Genomic DNA, 22,028 nt, shown 5'->3' on the forward strand with positions numbered 1-22,028 from the left:
GTGTTGCAAGGTATTTAGGTGGCCAGAATATAGCAGTATCCATTGAAGCCTGCTTTTCCCATGTTTTCTGCCTGTCTGTGGTTTGTGGGTATTTGAATCCACCTTTTTAAAACTCTGAAGAAATCAATAAAGTAAAATAAGGTCAGTAATAAAACACAGTATAAACACAAGGCAACAGCAATGATCAACTGCATTTTCATTTTTTGCTTAATTCATGAATATACAGCCAATGTACATCCATTTTCTAAACCACGTACACCTGTTCAGGGTCGCTGGGGGCTGGAGCCTAGCCCAGGAACCACTGAGTGAAAGGCAGGAAAACTCCATGAACAAGTCCCCCAATCCATCGCAGAAGAGCCAACGTACAACATGAATAATCCAATCTTCCTTGTGTTGAGGTCAGAGGTCGTGGCACGGTCAGGAAATGCACCTGAATCTAAACCACTTTGTATGTATTGCACACTTGCCAGGATAACTGGGAGTGCGATGTGTTTTGGAACAAAGCATTAGATCTTATGTTGTCTGTCGGTCCTGACTACAGGTCTTCAGGAGAGGGTAGGTGCAGCGTAAGTGTGTGTAACAGATCGACAGTGCTGGTGCACAGGCAGGAAGTCACTCAGTGACCTGGAAGAGCTTCCTGTAGCGTCCATACGCTGCGGCGCTGATGATGACCCTGACCAAGGCCACGCCCTCTTCTTCCTCCACGCTCACCTCCTGAACGGTGCCGTGTTTATACAGCCAGCTGCCCGAGAGATGCACATGCACACACACACACACAAACACACAAACGGAAATGGAAACATGAGCTTTAATTTGAAACTTATTTTGAAGCAATTCAGGCTGTGCTAAATTGTATAAAATGTGCTGTACAAATAACCTTATTATTATTTATTTTATACTATACATAATTAATAATAATGTTCGTAATACTACTACTTGTAATACTACTACTAATAATATTTCTATGGGTGATTTGCACTGAGAAATCTGCAGATTATTATCTCATTCGAAAACCCCATATTGATTTTCGGCTTTTGTTTAATCCGACTGTTTGCTATAATTGTTTCAGAACTAAACTAATATTGGTTCAATCCCGCATGTGCCTGACAAACAAAAAAAAAAACAAAAAAAAAACAAAAAAAAAACTTTTAAACTTTTTTTGCATTTAAAAAAAACTATTGCCATCTTGCACATATGAAAGGCCTTTTCAAATGAAAACAGAATGTTTTCAAACATTTACCTTAACTGAGAAGTGCTGAGTTCAACCTTGAGGGTCAGAACGAGTTGCCCGGTGGACTCCATGACGGCGTCTTCTATTCTCTGCTTCAGGTCCTCTAGCCCCTGTCCGGTCAGGGCGGACACGGGCAGGCCACCCAGCTCAGAGGGCTGGTAGCTGGAGGGGACCAATTCACACTTAACTCAGCCTGCGATGTACAAATGTGCAGCAGGGAGCAGGCTGATTCACGAGTCAGAGATGTGTTTGGGTCTTTGGGATTGGAGAATGCGGTTCATCATACCCAGGGAGGAGATCGATCTTGTTGTGGACCTCCAGGATCGAGTTGAGCAGACTCTCTGGGATCTGAAGGCTCTTGAGGACCTTCAGCACATTGACCTTCTGGTTCACCGTCTCCGGGTGGCTGATATCTCTCACGTGAACAATCAGATCCTGCAATACGTGCATTTTGGGTTGATCGCTTAGTCAATGCCACTCAGAAATACGATCGACAGGAATACCCTGAAGATGGCACATCAAAAACACCATCGCAACCATAATGATAATGTTTGTTATTCCAAGGTTACAATGAAGAAATTCTCTTTTTATAATTTGTTATTTATCTGACGCTTTTATCCAAAGCGACTTACAGTTGAACAGACTAAGCAGGGGACAATGTGGGGTTAAGGGCCTTGCTCAAGGGCCCAACATGTGTGTAGATCTTATCGTGGCTACACCGGGGCTTGAATCACCAACATTCCAGATCCAGATGGTTTCAAGGGCCAGGTGTTAAAAAAAAAGCTGGTCCCAGTGCCATAAGAGCAGGGGTACCCACCGAGTGGCTGACGTCCTCCAGGGTGGCGGAGAAGGAGTCGATGAGCTGGTGCGGGAGCTGGGACAGGAACCCGATGGTGTCCACGAACAGCACGGTCATGCGACAGGGCAGCACGCCGGCGTGCACCGTCACGTCCAGGGTGGCGAAGAGCTGGTCGCGAGGCTCCAGGCCGGCGTCGCCCGTCAGGGCCTTGATCAGGGTGGTCTTTCCTGGAGGAACGGGATCGGACGAGTCATGGAACATAACGACCGGCACCGAGCTCAAGGGATTGTGGGTAATGTACAGCGGGGGTCCAAAAGTCTGAGACCTACGAGTGGAACAAGGTTCCACTTAGTATTCCTTTTCTAATTTAATACAAACCTTTTCATTGCAAATTATATTATCGGCATAACAATTTGAGAGAAAAGTTTAATCAGAAAAAATGACCCCTGAAAAAATTACCCCTGACTCCCCCCACCCCCCCACTGCAGTTGGTATAGGCCCTGACTCCCCCCGCCCTCACCACAGTTGGTATAGCCCCTGACTCCCCCCCCCCCCCCCACCCCCCACCCCCCACCCCCACAGTTGGTGTAGCCCCTGACTCCCCCCCCCCACCCCCACAGTTGGTGTAGCCCCTGACTCCCCCCGCCCTCACCACAGTTGGTATAGCCCGACTCCCCCCACCCTCACCACAGTTGGTATAGCCCCTGACTCCCCCCGCCCTCACCACAGTTGGTGTAGCCCATGATGGAGATGGTGGGGAACTGCTGCTGCCGCCGGCTGGACCGCAGCAGGTGCCGCTTCCTGCTGAGCTTCGCCAGGGCGGCGCGGATCTTCAGCTCCCTCTCTCTCAGCATCCGCTGCTGCACCTCCATCCATGTTTCACCTGCAGCAAATCTACAGCACTACATCACCATACTACACCCCCACACACCCAATAAACTACACCCCCACACACCCAATAAACTACATCCCCACACACCCAATAAACTACATCCCCACACACCTAATAAACTACATCACCCATCTACATCCCCACACACCCAATAAACTACACCCCCACACACCCAATAAACTACATCACCCATCTACATCCCCACATGCCCAATAAACTACACCCCTACACGCCCAATAAACTACATCACCCATATACATCCCCACACGCCCAATAAACTACACCCCTACACGCCCAATAATCTACATCACCACACTACATCCCCCACACGCCCAATAAACTACATCACCACACTACATCCCCACACGCCCAATAAACTACACCCCCACACGCCCAATAAACTACATCACCACACTACATCCCCACACGCCCAATAAACTACATCACCCATCTACATCCCCACACTCCCAATAAACTACATCACCCATCTACATCCCCACACTCCACATGCCCCACGACCAACATATCTACAACACTACATCACCACACATGGTGTGTGCTAGTACCTAGTAGTAAAAGTGTCTGCTTAATGCCTAAAATGTAAAATACTCCAATCTTTTCCCTTAAATAATACTTAGTTACTTAAAGTGTCTGTTTCCCTTCCCTAGGTGCAAACAACAGGGTGTCTATTATCTGTGCCATTATGTGTAATATCTTTGTAGCATTTTCACCCTTCTCCAGTCTCTTACCTGAACCCATTATATACCTGGATCCTCCACCTTGCTGGTCCAAATTTGCAGACTCATTTCTCAAACGAGATCTGTTATACCAAGTAAAGGGAATCCCATTAAAGAGCACTTTCAATTTCAAATAGGCAAATCCACTACAAACCTAAATTCTGAATGATGCACTTTCCCCAGAAATGATAGTCATTTAATGCCAACTCACACGTGAAAGCACATGTAAACTACATTGCCGAATTGACCGTATATGGTGTATTCAATGATGAGACAGTAAATCTGAACCAGGCCTGAGTGTGTCCGTTAAACGAGACAACGTGATGCGGTGAGGGTTACCTTAACAGCGGAATCTCTGCCAGGGAGATCTGCAGTTTGGCCTCCTTGGTGCGAGCGTTACAGCGGAAGATGTGGAGGACGACAGTATACCTGTCCAAAACTTTTATCCCCCAAGCTTCCTCCAGCTCCTTCTGTTCCGGGTTTACGCACAGACACACACATGCACACACACACGCAGACTGTTTTCAAAACATCCAAATGCACAGGGCAGGTTACAGGCTACTGTCACAAGGATGGACGGTACACTACACAGCATGAGGGCAAATCTATAGTTGGCCTGCGCTTTCAATTACCAAATATTTTACACAAAAACCCTTTTTGCGGTCTTAATGAAACGCATAGCAGGGGGCAGCGGAACCTTACCTCCGACAGAGCGGACAGGCGCTCCACATTGACGAACACTGCAGTGATATTCGACGTTTTCGTGATTCTCTCTGAAACAAAAGTATTGACGCAACTCTGATCACGCTCTTCTTTTGACAGCCCGAAAAGCAAACGGACATATATCCCATAGTGTGACCGTTAAGTTCCATACCTGTGAGCATCTGAAAGTTCCCTTTGCCGAAAAGCCTCTTCTTATCGGGCGTTTTTGTGGAGAGAATGATCTTGTCGACAACAGTCCAGTTCTGTAGCGTGTTCACCAATCCCACAGCTTCAGCCATCTGAAGTTCAGCTTCAAACACAATCGGCAGCATTAATGGGATAAAGACGAGCCAGTTTTTCCCCAAATGGAAAGAAAAACGTGAAATGTATTTTGCAAGATTAAAAACTGACACCAAAATATGTTTTTTAAATGTCACGTTGCATATATTTCTAACAATATGAAAATACTTTAGGAGGGATAAACATATTTCACATATTTTCAATACATGGCAATTTTTGTGTGGTTTCATGTGGTCAATATTAGTTTAAGGGGACACACTACAACTCTAAATACAGTACTAACATTATTATCTACATTTTTGTTTGTAGCAGAAGCAATGGTTAGGCAAGTCACTATAAAACTGTTCCACGAACTGACCTGTGGTCAAGATTTGCTTCTTACTGCCCCATTTCACGTCCGGGTGGACGATGAACACTCGGTGGTACCCCTCGCCGATACTCGTGGGAATTTGCTGCTGGAAGAGCTCGTCTACCTCGCTCTCTTCTATTCGGCAGTCTTCTGGATCCGCATCGTCATTACTTGCAGCACCATCGGAGCCGTTTTTGTTCGACGTCAATGTGCATGTTGTCGAAAAATGTCGGACGCAACTGCGTCCCAGACTCCATCCAGGCGATGTGGGTTCCAGCAGAGAGATGGCACGTGGACAGTCATGCTGCCTTGCGGAGGCAATGCGTGCATTTATCTGACAGATAAAGTTAGTGTGATTGTTTTGGTACCTTACCGAGGACCTCCTGACAACAGATGATACAGTCCTCGGACGGTGCAATCCAAAACACCTGCATCTGTACGTTATTTTATTAAATACTTTAAACACAATATGTCTATGTTTCATCCAGTATTGTAAAAGTTCCATTGCGTCCGTAGCTGACGTTAGCTAGCGAAATGTACGTCAACCATCCAATAACTCCTTATTAACCTGGTAATCCTGCGGTAAACATATGAAATCATTCAAGTAAGATGGTTACAACCTAGCAAAGCTGCAGCATTTCAAAGAATCTAGAACTGACTTTATTTAAGAATGCTACAGCATGAACAGTTTAAGCTAACAAGGATTCACTAAATATGACCCGAGCTGTCGTCTAGCCATGTTGCTTTCCAGACAAAAATGGCCGGTGTGCTCGGCAATTTCCGGAAATATCCGGATTTCCCCGAAGATTTGAAAACCATAAAAAGATCCCCTCCTTGTGGACGTGACGTGAATCGAAATACGAATATCCCCTCATTACCTGAAATATGATCTTTGCATACATTCGAGCAACAAACCTACCTATTAATATAACGAGTAGGCTTCTAGAAGTCACATGCTTCTAGGAAAATTCAGTGTAATAAATTAATTTATTTTGGCTGTACATTTAGCAAATAAATGTGGGCATACACGTGAATGAGCAGACAATTCAGCCAATATTTTATTCATCATCTCAAGCAGAAAATAATAATAATAATAATAAACAATAATGGTAGGCTAACACCCCAAAAACCATAATATCTCTTGGATGCATTAGTCTCTCAAAATAAGTGTCTTCATTGTTCTAATAATTGTCCCCAAACATAATAGGAGGGTTAAACTGGATGTGCCTGTAGCTGCCCACACACAGTGTTGCAGAGGCGGTAAAATGGAGACACAGCAGTTTAAGACGGGACCCACCTTTCCCACTGATAAATATCTATTATCCTATTATGTTTGGGGCTAATTTGACTCCATTCAGTGTTTGACATCTCTTAAAAAGCAGTTAACCTTTTTTCATCTTGATACAGTATCATTTTTCTAATTTTCAAATTCGGGATTAAACAGTAAAAATGCAGTGTTATGTTCACCCTCTGCAACTGTATAAAATGTAAGAAAATATACAATCTTTTTTTTTTTCTTCTCAGATTTCTTTGTGAATAATTCGAGTGGCATTTTCCCATACATGTACCAAAATTTCACTTACTGTTCCTTAGGCTCTAAAATGAGATGCTTCTCACAGACCTTAGGAGACAATAAGAAGGCGACACACTATGTGTGAAACATTTTCTATTCCAATATGTTTGTGTTTATTTCAACCTTTTGGCTCAATTTCACCCCAAATGTAAAATCATTGAGAAAATCTTAACATAATATAGGAGGGTTAAGCCAGGAGTGCCAAGCTGTTTTTTGGGGAAAGACATTACAAATATAATAAATAAATAAGACTTCGATTGATTCCATTTAATCATTAAATCAACTTCACACATGTTGAAAAACAAAGCTTATGACTCTGCTGTATTATTTTTCAGTTTACAGTATTTTTGTGCATAATTATCAAGGGTGCCATTAATTCTGGAGCGCACTGTGTGTAATAAATGCATGTTCCAATGAATTAACTGTACAAATAGGCCAAACAGCCAGGCTCTTATTCTGAAAAGGTGAAAAATGAGCTAGTCTTTTACAAGGCCTAAAGCTAGGAGCAGCTATCTTATTGTTACCTCGCGGAAAAGCAGTCAAACCAGTCAGTCTATGACACAAATTCTATTCTTTAACGTTTGCGTCAGAAGGAAGATATGTTTGAAAAATAGCGTGGGGTGAGTCATTTTTTGTTTCTAAATTATTTGCTTGCACTCTTAATTAACAAATGTATTGGCTTGTTACTTACCTGTTAATGAGAAATGTTTGAGTTTAATGTTCTTAGTGTGCGCGAAGTACACCAGAAAACTGGGATGAACTACGAAATATGTACTGTAGTTCCCATATCCTACAGAACAGTTTCAGCTACTATTGACAGCGAGAACATTACATGATCATGATTAATATAGGCTACATTATGTTCAACAGATAAAACGTTGTGTTAGCCGTTTAATTTAAAACCTTGCTATCCAAACAGGATAATCTTTATTAAATCAATGAAGAGTACTACTTTGTTGATTTAAACGCCTCTTGATGCCTTAATTTCAACTGCAGCTTCGTGATATTGAAGACGCTTTAAAAAAAACTCCATAAATATAAATCGAAAGCCATCAGCATTCACTCGGAACAACTTTAGTGCAATTCCTGCAAAAGGAGGAGGACGCGCTCAGACACGTCAAGATTCATTCAGATCTCAAACAGAGGACTGTTTTCCCCTGTTTGTAAGATTGTCACCGCCCGACATGGTTTGCATGTTTATAGAATACATTTGAACGGCAGCTGGCATGTTAGCGGAACCCCATTTAGTTAAGCCATTGGGGAATAAGGTTGTGGCCGTGATATATCGTTCAAAGAAATGTGTGACTGGTGGCACGGGCCATTAATACTATCATCTACATTTTAGTACGAAGCCTACTGCTGTCGCCTGTACCACGTTACCCCGGGCGACATCCAGGTGCGGGCCTCCTGATCCTTGCTGATAACAATGTTAATAATTTGGACCACTGGATTCCTGTTCAGTATGACGTCACTTGGTAAGTTTTGTTGTTGTTGTTGTTGTTGTTGTACATCGTGCGCCTTAACCTAAAAAAGTTACGCTCTAATTTACGCGAAGCTTCTTCTGTTCTCTCTATACGCAAACGCATGCCTGGTCGTGCTCTCACTTAATTATATACAGTATAGTGCAACCCCTACATACATCATACAGGTTAATGAGCTGGACCGAATGTTCAAAAAATGAAATGAGAAAATTATATTGATAGATGTGTTATTTCAAATGTGATATCACATCACATTATTGGTATTATGATATTATGATATGAGTCACAGTCGTTGTTTGTGCTTTAATTACACACCCCTACTTAGTACCTTTAGCACCCTCCCATTTACAGTTCAGCCATCTTCTATAGTCTTCAGTATTGGGATTTTCACAGGACTGGGGTGTTTGGACAATGAAATCTTAAAAATAAGAAAGGCGCACACTCAAATTTTTCCTTGCTGTGTTCTGTTGACCAACGTTTGGGCTGAATGCCTTGGTCAGGCAATGTCTCTGACACAGCTTTCAGAAATCACAAGCAGAAATGCATCTTAAAGTATTTGCTTTAGCTACTGTACAATTGCATGTGTGCTGTCTTGGTAATCAGTAATCATTCGGAAAACAAAACAGTAAATATTACATTACATTACATTATTAGCATTTGGCAGACGCTCTTATCCAGAGCGACGTACAGTTGATTAGACTAAGCAGGAGACAATCCTCCCCTGGAGCAATGCAGGGTTAAGGGCCTTGCTCAAGGGCCCAACGGCTGCACGGATCTTATTGTGGCTATACCGGGGATCGAGCCACCAACCTTGCGTGTCCCAGTCATGCACCTTAACCAAAATTCAGCGAGCAAGCACAGCTCTTTTATAGGACTGACTGAAGACAAAAAATCAGGTGACAGGACAACACACTTAACATTTAAAGGGATATACATATACACCAGGACTCTCAAATGTCCAAAACGACATAAGTAGATCTCTTCATAAATAATATACATGTACAGCAACTATACATTGCCATTGAATATAATTAAACCTAGATATTGAAGCATAAACAAAACAATGATGTACATTTGTTTACCTACATACTGTATATCTAAAATATCTATATACAGTATTGTGCAAAAGTCTTAGGCACCTGTATAACATTCTGTGCAGATACAATTCTTTCAAAAATAATCAATGAAAGGTCCTAAATAAACATACTATACATTTTACATTACATTTTAGTAATTTGGTAGAATAGTTAAAAATTGAATCAAATCAATATTTTTTGTGACCATCCTTCGCCGTTAAAACTGCATCACTTCTCTGAGATAGCCAACGCTGTCCTGCAGTTCTATAAGAGAGGGAGGTTCCAACAGGGAGGTTGTTCCAAGCATGTTGGAGAACTTGCCACAGTTCTTCTGCAGACTTTGGTTGGCTCCTTGCTTCTGATCTCAGACAGCCTTGATCAAGTTTTTATGTAAAAAGTAGTCAATTGCTTACAGTAATATGTTACTTTTTTTAATGAAATACAAAAATGTCTCTGTAAAATAAAATCTTTTTTCGGAAAATGAATATTTGGAAATCTCTAATGTGTTCTTTTATACTATCACACACACACACACACACACAAAAATAATATATATAATGAAGTCTAGAGTGCCTAAGACATGCATAGAACCTACATATATACATACATACATACATACACATACATCTGTAAAAATGTATATTATAATGCATAGGCTATATGGAGTAATTGCATGTAATCTATAGCAACATAAGTAGGCCTATTACATACGTTTAATTACACAACTCTCGATTGGTCGGAACTGTTTAGTTTATAATACTTTCTTGCTCATTATTGACAATTTAATTAATGATAAAACCACCGGTAATGAACCAAAGCATACGTAAAAATCCACTGGGAAACGTTTAACTGACTGTCTCACACTTGAAATGAGTGGAAAATGTGTCAATTGAATTGCAGACGGGTATATTTGTGGCATTTATTTTGTCGTGAAATAAAGGTAAACTTTGAGGAAAAAAAAGTATTATTTTGGTTGCTTTCATCTTAAGAGTTGAATATTTCCTGTGTTTGAGAATTAAAATGGAGCTCAGAACTTGCACATTCTCCCTGTTGAATGTCGGGTCACCTCCCACTGAAGGTGGCTGTAAATTATTTTATGGCTTCTGACAGTCAGCTGAGGTTAGAACATGAGCTTGGGTGGCATATATTTGGAAAGCAGTGTCACTGGTATTCTGGACGGTGTTCAGAACTAATAAACATTATGAACGAAGAGAATAAAATGTAGCCGCAAATCAAATATACTTTTTATATGAAGCATTTTAAAACTTGTACAAGAAGATTTAAATAAAATACCGAAGTGGGTGGAAGCCTTGGACATGAAATTCAATTACTGTAGGAAAATTTGAATGTTTTGCATGTGGAGGCTAACGATGTAACACCTGATTTGACTATTGAACTAATATTGGTCTTCAATCAAGACTTGTAGAATCAGTCATAGTGCTGGGCTAAAACAAAATCCTGCACCCAAGTCAGCCCTTTGGATAAGATTGGACAGTTATGTTATAGGCTGTAAGTAATTAATGAACCTCGATGGACTGAAGGATTTCTCTCTTTGATATATACTCTTCTGTTCTAATGTCCTAATCATGAAAGCATCTTGACTGAATGTACCATTTCCTAATGCAAATTAAGATACCATAATGTAGTACAAATTATCTATCTTGCAGTTGGTAATGTATAAAAATGGAAATGTTTATATATTTAATGTAACTATTTCAACACGATTTTCATGACATCATTTTAGTTGGCAAAGAATTGTGTCAAAGTGAAGCCCAAATTCCGCTTGTTCGTTCGCAGACGCGTGCGTTATTGGGATGGTCGGAGAATCGGCCGTCCTGCCGTGCGTCTACAATGGCACGTTCGGTCTGGACAGCGGGGACGTCTCCGTGGAATGGAGGACAGGAAGTGAACTTGTGCACACGTCAGCGCTGGGAAAGGATGGGGAAGTGGCGCGGTCCGTGTCGCTCAGAAACGGGACGCGGCTCGTGACAGATGTGATTCGGAACGGTAATGTCTCCCTGCTCGTTTCCGACGTCACCGTACGAGATTCACAGAGCTACGACTGCTATCTCACCCGCCCAGGTGTGAAGTCCAGCGCCCACCTGTGTACGGTGTGTCTCAGTGCTGCAGGTGAGCCTCTGAATTGTCGGCTGTTCATTGACCTTAAACATACTTGGGGCCCTCTTTAAAAGCAACTCACCTGTTGTGTTCTTGCTGTATTAACCAGAGCAGTTTGTTGGGGTATAAAAAAAAAAAAATCTGGCATAGTCTTTAACAGAAAGCCTCAAATGCATATCAGATTTCTTGGGGTTTATTGTGAAATCCCGGTTTAATCCGCTCAAACTAATTTCAAGTGTCTTTGTCGAAGTGTCCTTGTCGAATCTTAATCAGTAATCCTCAAATAAATTTCAAGCTACTTGGGATTTGTTGTAAAATCCTGGCTCAATATTTAACAGGAACCATCAAATAAAATGTGTGTACGGGTGATAAGTGATAGCAGCGAAAGGTCACTGATTTCTTCCAAAGAAAGATGTACTCTGAAAGTGAGAAAAATAAAAGAAGGTTAATGGTAAAGTTAAAAAATCTGGTCTTGCCTCCCTCCCCAGCTCACTTCACCCATCCCGTGGTCCTGAGGCAGGGGGGGGCGGAGGGGGAGGAGGTTCAGTTTATCTGTCACTCCAGGGGGGGCTTCCCCAAACCCAGGGTCCACTGGTTCATCGATGACACAGAGCACCCCCTGGTGGACACAGTGCGCACCTACAGCACCCTGCTCCCTGACTCTGAACTCTACAACATCACCAGCATTCTGTCAGTAAACGTCACGCATGACATGACTGTGTCCTGTCTGATGGAAAACCGCCTTCTCAGTGAGAATCTGACATCATTCACATGTGAGTGCAAGTGCATGTACATTATGCTCCATAGCATAGGTTAAGGTAAATGACTGGGACAGGCAAGGTTGGGGGTCCGAATCCCAGTGTAGCCACAATAAGATCCGCACAGCCGTTGGGCCCTTGAGCAAGGCCCTTAACCCTGCATTGCTCCAGGGGAGGATTGTCTCCTGCTTAGTCTGATCAACTGTACTTCGTTCTGGATAAGAGCGTCTGCCAAATGCCAATAATGTCATCATGTAATATTTACTGTTTTTGATTACTGATTATCAAGACAGCACACATGCAATTGTACAGTAGCTAAAGCAAATGCTTTAAGATACATTTCTGCTTGTGATTTCTGAAAGCTGCATTAATGTGTCAGAGACAGGCTTGTGAGCAGGGCTACGCTTGTGTTCACTGAGTTCAGCAGTCGCTCCGTGTGTCGTGTCTTGGTTCAGTCGGAGTCGAGGCAAGTCCGATGGTGGGTCGGGCTTCCGAGGCCATGTGGATGTTCACCACCGCCTTGTGTGTGCTGGTGGTAGCACTGGTGGTTTCCGTCGTGGGGTACCAGATCAAGCAGGACTACGATCGCAGGCACAACCCGCAAAAACCTCAGGGTACGTGATCCCGCGTGAACCAGCATACACTCATCATCGCCATCAAATTACAATCGTGAAAACACTGCATGCGCATTTCATCGCCAAAGGAGGGCCAAAGCCTGACGCTGAGGTTAGAGTTTGTTTACAGCATTTAGCTGACAACATGCTTTTCAGACTTTCTACCTCATTGCTGCATCCTGTTCATTGCTGCTTTGGCTGAACCAGTTCAGTTTTTATCAGTTTGTTAAGAAGCTGAAAAAACCTGGTTTGCAGGTCTCATGTTCAGTAGTCCTGGTGCACGTGATCCCATTGTAAATAAAAGTTGTCAAGCATGTGTGCATGTATCAAACTTGGGTCAAATAAATATTTGAAATGTAACCCTTTAAACACCTGCAAAGGGCCTGCAAAACTGTTCATTTTAAAAGATACTTTTTTCCGTGAAACGAAAATAACTCTCTTGTGTGATCGGATGCTTTGGTTTGTAAAGTGTTTTTGTTGAAACTTTTCAGGGATCTTCTGTGTTGTTTTTCCAAATTTTACCACAATATAAAAGCACAATCTGTCGTTGGGTGCTTGAACGAGGCCTGGAATGTGTGTGTTCCTGTAGAGAGTGAAGACAGCAGCATTGCCGACCAGAAAGAACGTGTCATTCTGGAGCATCTGAACTCTCTGACTGAGACGACCGTTTAGCCGCATCCAGCGGCCGAACAACAGACAGGGGAGTATGAAACAGGACCCGCGTCTCAAATATAAACGTTTGAAACAGCCGCTTGTTCCATGTAGTCCTTTTACATGTAATATTTATCTACACGGTTTGTTAAAACCTTTTGAAGGCCGCCTGTCATTGTTGAACAAGATCCTTTTCAAAAACTCTTAGGAATGACTACGGTCTTTAAAAATATTTACTCAGTTTCGGAGTCATAGAAAGAATGGTATTAGATATCAGTTTAGTGGACTTCAGCTATGTGTCCAGTGTTCAGAAATGGCAGAATAGTAGTTGCCAAATACCCTTCCTCCAGGAGACAAGTCATGCACAGGGCAGACATTGGGGAAGATAGATCAGGGGAAATATAAAAGTACTAGAATGTCCTTGAGAATAAATGCAATGGAAAAAAACAAAAAACTGAGTATTTGAAATTGAGAATTTTCAAATGAATAGTATTTTATTTCAGAATTTTTAAGTAATTATTTGAAAAGTTTGCAGAGTAATTCACTTGTATTTGAGAGGACTATTTGAAAGTACTTCTCAATGCAAAAATGGCTCCTCTTATCAAAATTCATGGGAACTTCTGGCACTTTATATTTCTGTTTCAAACTACACCAAGACGCACACAACAGATGAAGATATATGGGCAGATATGATCTAGTATTGAACACATTCTTCGGAATTACACATCTGTGGGTGTGCTCCGTCCTGGCTGCTTTTGCCAAGCATAGTTTTCCATTCATATTAATGCTAAGCACCCACAATAATGTTCCATTCCTGACTTGAGGCTTTTTATGCACTCTCAACGACAATAGACTTGAGTGCATCATGAGTATTTTAACTTGACAGACAGCATGCACCGGCACAACTCTGACATGAGTGGGCCGCACTAAGTTGCACTGAACATAATTAAGTTAGGTCCTCCAAATGCACACGTGATCATATTCAGCTACAAGGCATGACTGAGTTCAATTATAAAATAATTGCTGGTATATACATACACTCGGTGTGCATTTTATTATGTATTTATTCAAATTATTTTTTAGTCTTATTAAGTCTTCTGCTGCTGTGGCCTATCCACTTACAGTTATGATGCGTTGTGTGTTCAGAGATGCTCTTCTGCATACCACTGCTGTAATGTGTGGTTATTTGCGTTACTGTCACCTTCCTGTCAGCTTCGATCAGTCTGGCCCTTCTCTACTGAACTCTCTCATTAACAACGCGTTTCTGCTCACATAACTGCTGCTGACTGGATATTTCTTGTTTTTCACACCATTCTCTGCAAACTCTAGAGACTGTTGTATGTGAAAGTCCCAGGAGATCAGCAGTTTCTGATGTACTCAAACCACCATGTCTGTCACCAACAATCATTTCACAGTCAAAGTCACCGGTGTAGGTAATAAGTAGGTGTATAGGTGTTCCTAATAAAGTGTTCAGTGAGTGTATGTGATATATTTATATGTGTGTGTGTGTGTGTGTGTGTGTGCAGATGTGTATGGGTCATTATTGTGTATGTGACTTTTACATTTTATGCAATATTTTCCAAAAAGAGCATTAGTTACACATTATTTTATGTATTTTAATCTCAAGCTAGGATCTTTCCCTGAGGGTTCATTAAAATGTTTTTATGTAAATGTGTTTTTGGGCACTAATGAATGTGATTGAATTAAAATTTGTAGTATTTTTTGTTAACATAAAATCTTCAAACTGTTTAGAAACAATGTTCCTGTATTGAATTCACAGATGTAAATGTCGTCATTATTTGCTTTTGAATGGAGTAGAGTAAATTTAATAGCTAATCACTGAAGAAAATTGTGACGCAGAAAGAACATTGGTATGAATTTTCTACGGATCAACAACATCATGTGCAATGTGACATCTGCTGTGTTCTGCTGACCTTTCCCTTTAATTGTGATATTTTATTAAAACATAATAATTGTAATAATAATAATAATAATAATAATAATAATAATAATAATAATAATACATTATGATATGAATCTGGTCTTCTGATTCTTTTACATCCTATTGTTATTGTATTTATCCCACATTACTTACATGTATGAGCTGATAGCTGACTAATTTATATAAAGATAATATGACATTCTGTGCTTCTGTTTGGCGATTATACAAGCCATTTTCAGTCCTATGTCAAATGACAATGTAAAAAAACTTCAAAGAAATAGAAAATAAATGTGGATATGAATATGTCTAATATGTCAATCTAAGGACTGATAACATGCGACATCCCATCTATACAGGCACAATGTAATAATTGCATTACAGAACACTTTGAACAAAACAATCACCTGCATGCAGTTATAATAATACATGTGTTTACTAGTAATACATTATTGTGTATCATTCGTGGGAGAAAATAGGTTGCATGTCTCGAAATTACGCAGAAACGTTGGAATTGGATAAGTTATATTTGATTGACAATTTATATGCGTACGCAAATCAAATACTAACATAACATGACACAATTAATGATGCTATAAATGCACGATGAAGACGTGTGGAAATAGTCATCAGTATAATAATACTCTTTTTTTTGGGGGGTGGCCTTTTTCTGTTTCGTCATTGTCACCAGTGCTGTTCTTGTGGGAGGTGTAGGAGCCTCGCGATAGTATTGACGCCTATGGAAAGGTTAGATTCACAGGCCACTCCAGACGCACTGCAGGGGTTTGTGTTAAAAATGTTAATATTTCAGGCTTGGCCCGGACAGTGCCCGATGGATTGACTGACGCTAGAGGTTTTCAAGTTTCGAAAATGACAGGATTTCACGATTATTGACGCCCGCGTCTATTTGCTTTCTCTCGTTGAAAAGTAGCTTGATGAGTGTCCAAAGTAACAGTGGAAGTTTGGAGGGGACGCCATCTTGGTCCCAGTTATCCACGTCCCCAACATCGGGTTTAATTTCTCAGCAAAATATCACGGTACCCGTGAAGGCCAAGGAAGGTAATGTGAAAGTATAAGGCATCTGCTCTTTATGAATTGCGAACTGTTTTTTGTGCGATGAATACGCTGCCGGGAAATCCCAATGGAGGTTCGCTGAGGCCATGTTAGCAGCTAACTAGTTGATGCTAGCTAATGCAAACTAACATGCTCCTTGTGCAGCCAGAGGTGGGTTTATAACTCATGGGGTTCATCACAGGCATGCTACCTGTCCAAGAACATTTCAAGGAAATAATGGAGTCAAGAAAAAATCCAAAGGAGGCGTGCAATGACTAAAACTGTTTTGTAGTATGTTGCATTTATGTACACACCGGCTACATTGCAGGTATCCAGGCTACTCGTTTGCTAGCTAGATGACGAAGTGACCAAATTGTTTTTCGTTTATATTAACGTTAGACTAATGGTAACTTGGGTAACGTTGGCTAGTTAGCGTGGTAGAAACCAGTTTGAAAAAAGAGGTGATTTCTTGTTTTAAATTTGCTGCCCATCTAAAATAAGTTGTATAGTTGTGGGGAAAAAAAGAAAAAAAAAAAAAGGTTGAGTCGGGACGTTTGACATCATGGAGGACCCGGTGATTTTGCTAACGACGTATAACGGTAACTTGCTAGCTGACGTTAGCAACTTCCTTTGCTCTTGTCTTGGGCACTTGGTGTTTTATTGCATTTTCCTGCTAAATTTACTGACCACAGAGCGCTACGGTGTTGGTTTTCATGCCCGTGTAGCCAATCAATCTTCGATGGATAGTTGGCCAATTAACCGTAGGTGTTGTCGCTGTGTAAAATTTTGACTAGCGAGCTAACTTGGCTAGCTACATCAATAACCTCAGGAATGGATATTTACCTGGTATCGTTAGCCTACATAGCTAGCATACTAGTTACATGTTAGCTGAGAAATGCATAGCAAGTGTTTGCTAAGCTATTGCAGACCATTGCAGTGTTAGCGTTTCCAGCTAACTAGCAATGTTTTTTTTGCATTTGATTTATTTTGGGGAGCGTTCGGTTACGGATTCAGAAAGTTGACTAATTGACGTTAGCGCAATTGCTAGCTTTATCTTGCTAGCTAAAGCTAACTATAGTAAGTTGGCTATTTTGTAGAACACTAGGGCAGCTAGGCTAACGCGAGAATGATCAAGCGAATGTCTGCAGCGAGTTGTTTAGAGAACTTTTATATATTGCATTAACAAGTTTTTCCAAGCAGCCAACCCGATTTGTTTCAATGTCGCATGTTGAACAATGTGTTTTTCCGTGTTGGTTAGGCCACTAGGTCGGCTTTAAACTGTTACAAGATGGGTCAACTGACATTGATGCTATAAGGGTGATTCACGATTTAATATGGCACCTGCCTAGTTTTTGTCATTTGGATTTGAATATCACGGGTCACATTTCACATTGTATGTACCAAAAACATGATGGATATTCGGTTTACCTGATTGCATTACATTATTTCCCGATTGTATGAGCCAAAAAGCAAAATTAACTGGATTTTAAATGCATCTCTTGCCATACTCATGTTTGCAAGATCATTCTTGCAGACGGTTATCTTAAGTAAATACGCTGCTTGTCTGTAGCTTTCTGCTGGTCTTGGATGAAAGTTCATGCGGTTTCTAGCAAGGGAAATTAGGCCTGTGTTCATATTGCATAATATTGCACCTAAGCATGGCATGTCACACAGTTCAAGTGTCTGTCCCAAACAGGTGGACATTCGACCATTTTGAGCTGCTTACAGCAAAAATGGAATCAGGAGTTCAAGGGGGGCCACTGCTTCTAGTGCATCAATTTCATAACTGCCAGGACACACACACACACACACACACACACACACAAGCTCTGCCATTTTGTTAATTTTTTGAGGGACTAGGAAGGCAATGCAAAGCGATGCTGTGATAGCTTTAATCTTGTGAATGCTTCCTGTTTCAGTCCTCACGCATAGTCTACTGGTAATACTGTACTGGTGCCCCCCCCCCCCCCCCCCCCAATTTAAGCAGTGTATTGTTTTTAGTCTAAATCTTAAAAGAGTTTAATATGTTTCGAAAACATATAACCCTCACTGTTGATATGACAGCCAACCAGCAGCAAGGGCATGCAGATTTTGTGTGATCATGTGACGTAGCTTCGTGATCACACGGAAGCTGCAAGGCTGCGCTGCTGGTTGGTTATCATATGGACAACCAGTCGACATGAGTAATGTCATTGCTGGAAGCATTTCACATGGCCTCTTGCAGGTTTGGAGGTGCACTGTGACATCGAGCACCGTTACAGAAAAACAATGATGGACAAAGAAAGCCGACATACTGCATTAATATTGTTATGATTTATCACGATCTAGTGGTGTGTGAGACAGCAGGGTGTTATGTATTGTGTCTTGTGTGTGTTGCAGGTATGTGTGTATTGTGTTACTGGTGTTTTTGGAGTACAGTCTATGTTGCAGGTGTGTGTGTTGTGGGTGTTTTGCCGGTGTATATAATGTGCTGCAGGTGTGTATAGTGGGTGTATTGTGGGTGTTTTGCAGATGTCTATAGTGGGTATTTTGCAGGTGCGTATCAGTGCTCACATTATTGCAGGATTCTGCATTTTTTAAAAGGAGCCAAACGTGGAAGAAAATGTGCACTGCGTTCTATAAACATGGATATTCAGAGGATTTTTTCCACAGGCAATAACCCAGGCTTCAACCACAACAAAATAATTACTCCTGTTTCTTTGAGCCAGTTGTCTTTCATTGTCTGGCATGTTGTGTATTGATCGTAATATTTAGACAGCCATTGCTCGTATTGCATTGTGAGATTCAAAGAGAAACTGCTGAATTTCAATGAAAAGTGATAAACATGACATCACATTCCAGTTCGCTTGCTCAACATGAATTAAAACATAAATTGCTCCTTGAGTTTTTAAAAATATTAGCCTGGTGTCAGGTGTGTACTGTTTATATAGTGTGTGTTCTATCAGTGTACATGCTGTTTGTATTTATGTGCATATAGTATATTGTGTGTTCTGTAGGTGTTTATGCTTTGTGTATAGTGTATATCGTGTAGTGTGCTGCAGGTGTCTATAGTGTGTCTTTTGCAGGTGTATATAGTGTATATTCTGTGTTTTGCAGGTGTATATTGTGTGTTTTGCAGGTGTGTATAGTGTATATAGTGTGTTTTGCAGGTGTGTATAGTGTATATAGTGTGTTTTGCAGGTGTGTAGAGTGTTTTGCAGGTGTGTATAGTGTATATAGTGTGTTTTGCAGGTGTATTAGTGTGTTTTGCAGGTGTATATTGTGTGTTTTGCAGGTGTATATAGTGTGTTTTGCAGGTGTATAGTGTGTTTTGCAGGTGTGTATAGTGTGTTTTGCAGGTGTGTATAGTGTATATTGTGTGTTTTGCAGGTGTGTATAGTGTATATTGTGTGTTTTGCAGGTGTATTAGTGTGTTTTGCAGGTGTGTATAGTGTATATTGTGTGTTTTGCAGGTGTGTATAGTGTATATTGTGTGTTTTGCAGGTGTGTATAGTGTATATTGTGTGTTTTGCAGGTGGTATGGAGGAGCTGCACAGCCTGGACCCTCGGCGGCAGGAGCTGCTGGAGGCGCGCTTCATGGGGGGGGTGAGTGGGAGCACGGGGAGCACGGGCAGCACCAGCGGGGGGGGCACCAAGGTGAGTCCCCCCAGCAACGGGGCTGTGGCTCTCCCTTATTTCAGTCAGGCCCAAACCGGGCTTCCCTTCTCAAGCTCGTTTCCACTGCGGTCAGCTCCAGTTTGGCTCATTCAGACCCGTTTTCAATGTGAAGGCACAATTGCGGTCAAAATACGTCCGCCAATCGTTTTCTCGATCAGTCTGTATTTTTTCTTCGTCTAACACCTCCCCGTGTGCCGATTTTCTTCACAGTGGGGTGAAAAGATTTGGGCACCCCTGGTTTGAATGTCTGTTACAATGAATCTGTACTGTAAGTGGCACCGAGTTAAACATGAAACCTTTCTGCGAATTTTAAAGCAAGATTGCTTTTATTTAAATATTTTACTGTTTATAAAGTTTTATTTTGTTTTTTTTTTAAAGGAAAAGGGCCCTATGCAAAAGTTTGGGAACTTTTTTGGATTATTCTGTTACTTTTTAAAAAGGCGATTACTAAGGCCCAGACCCAGCTTTTGCACAGAGCCTTTTTTAAATTAAAAATTAAAAAGTAATCTTGGTGTAAAATGTGAATAAATGTGTCATGTTTAATGTTGTACCATTTAGAGCTCCGGTTTACTTCTGTTCACTTGGATATTAATTGTAAAAGGCTTTTTAACCAGGGGGTGCCCACATTTTTTAGTTGTGTTATTAGGACTATAGTAATACTCAGTGGACGAATCGGAGACCGACTACGTCACTCAGCTTCCCTACTGGGTCTCTGGCTCCACACTGTACAACATGGCGGTGCCGGTAGACTTCCCGGGCTTCAAGGCGCTTTTCACAAGCCCGTGGACCGTCAGTGGGTGGCGGAACGGGCACTCGGTCGATATTTCTCTACAGTATATGATTTCATTACACATTGTTACAGTAATCGTGTGATCCATAAAGAATTCACTCTGAAACAACGCCGGACTAGGTATTGATACAGTGAAGGATCAGGACTGTTGCAGCCACTTCAGGGCACTGGATATGCTTGAAGTGTGTATTTGGTGTATTTATATTTTTTTGCAATGGCAGTATGTTGTAACATTGGATGTGCTTTCAGTATAATCTTTTATTCATTTGTTGCTTTTGTTTAGTCTATATATGGTCGTTAACCCCTTATGGGCGGATGCAACCTGCGTGTTATATTTCCCTTGGCAGTCAGATGCGATGCCAGCGTTGCCTATGATCATGTGACCGTTTTTCCAGACACATGTCAGTTGTAATGCATTGTCATTCCTAGGCCTTTCTATGGGTTTTCTATAGGGCACCTTAGTCCATAATGGGGATTATGATCATAGTGATTGCTCACATAATTCTCATTATTTACTTCATGTGGAAAATGAAGCGGGCTCATTGCCAGTATTGTTATTTTTGTGGACACAATGGCTATACTTGTTATTTGTGAAACATTGCTCATTGACCTGCCAACCGACCAGATCTTGCTTGAATCCATACATTTTTCTTGCTCTAGGGCCTGACAAACAACGAATGTTCGAACCACAGTTTTGGAAGTCTTGGTTCCTCAAGTGACAAGGAATCGGAGGTATGTTTTTTTTTGTTGTTGTTTTTTTTTGTTGTTTATTCTTCTCATTTTTATTCCACTATGACGATTAGGAATCAGGTTGGATGATTGCTACAATTCGCCAATACGCTACACGCCTGAGAGAAATCCCTTCCCTGTTCAGAATCAGTCAGACAGGCGAGTGATTGGGTGTTAAACGCATAGCAGCATAACGTGAGCTCGCTGCGTCTCAGAATTTGAGAAGAGGTGAAACTACGACGCTTTCAAACACTTCTCGCGTCTTTACTGGAGAGGAGGAGGAGGAGGAGGAGAAAGGAGAAAAAGGGGTGACCGGCATTGCCATTCACAGCGTGGATGCCCCAGCACGTCGGGACCAGATGCTCTGTCAGACCGAGCCCAGTCACGCTGTGTGCTCTGCAGCGTGCACCTGTTTACCGGTGCCTCGGCGATGCCGCGAAAACCGAGGCGGCTGCCGCCTCTCCCGGAAGCCATTTTGTATCACAGCCTGTTTACTCCCGGCCTGTGCAGGAATCAACCTCAGCTTCCACCAGGTGGAGTGTGTGTGTCAGCCTGGTGACACGCAGGGTGGAGTGTGCA

The 22,028-nt window shown here is 41.7% G+C and overlaps 3 protein-coding genes across 4 annotated transcripts in view; 2 read left to right on the forward strand and 1 right to left on the reverse strand.

The window, feature by feature from the left end:
- Window positions 1-179: 179 nt before the first annotated feature.
- On the reverse strand, window positions 180-5,775 carry gtpbp6 (GTP binding protein 6 (putative)). Its single transcript, XM_061227192.1, has 10 exons — window positions 5,020-5,775; window positions 4,534-4,671; window positions 4,362-4,432; window positions 3,999-4,129; window positions 3,672-3,742; window positions 2,755-2,913; window positions 2,049-2,257; window positions 1,518-1,666; window positions 1,241-1,393; window positions 180-742 (listed from the first exon to the last, which is right to left on the reverse strand). The coding sequence occupies exons 1-10, from the start codon at window positions 5,513-5,515 to the stop codon at window positions 613-615; spliced, it is 1,707 nt and encodes a 568-aa protein (XP_061083176.1). The 5' UTR covers window positions 5,516-5,775; the 3' UTR covers window positions 180-612.
- A 1,321-nt stretch (window positions 5,776-7,096) lies between these two features.
- LOC133116971 (ICOS ligand-like) lies at window positions 7,097-15,488 on the forward strand. The gene is made up of 6 exons (XM_061227010.1): window positions 7,097-7,203; window positions 7,929-8,058; window positions 10,938-11,270; window positions 11,747-12,031; window positions 12,472-12,630; window positions 13,220-15,488. Exons 2-6 carry the CDS (start codon window positions 8,010-8,012, stop codon window positions 13,300-13,302), a joined length of 909 nt encoding a protein of 302 aa, XP_061082994.1. The 5' UTR covers window positions 7,097-7,203; window positions 7,929-8,009; the 3' UTR covers window positions 13,303-15,488.
- A 426-nt stretch (window positions 15,489-15,914) lies between these two features.
- The window catches only part of LOC133116552 (serine/threonine-protein kinase tousled-like 1-B), a 28,877-nt gene continuing 22,763 nt past the window's right edge, over window positions 15,915-22,028 (forward strand). Inside the window, exons 1-3 of one of the 2 annotated variants that reach the window (XM_061226222.1) lie at window positions 15,915-16,279; window positions 19,788-19,909; window positions 21,381-21,452. In XM_061226222.1, the coding sequence (XP_061082206.1) occupies window positions 16,156-16,279; window positions 19,788-19,909; window positions 21,381-21,452 (318 nt within the window). In that variant the 5' untranslated portion in view covers window positions 15,915-16,155. The remainder of the gene's footprint in view (window positions 16,280-19,787; window positions 19,910-21,380; window positions 21,453-22,028) is intronic. The other variant, XM_061226223.1, reaches the window with a different exon arrangement.

The sequence above is a fragment of the Conger conger genome, chromosome 17, assembly GCF_963514075.1.
Source record: "Conger conger chromosome 17, fConCon1.1, whole genome shotgun sequence".
NCBI lineage: Eukaryota > Metazoa > Chordata > Actinopteri > Anguilliformes > Congridae > Conger > Conger conger.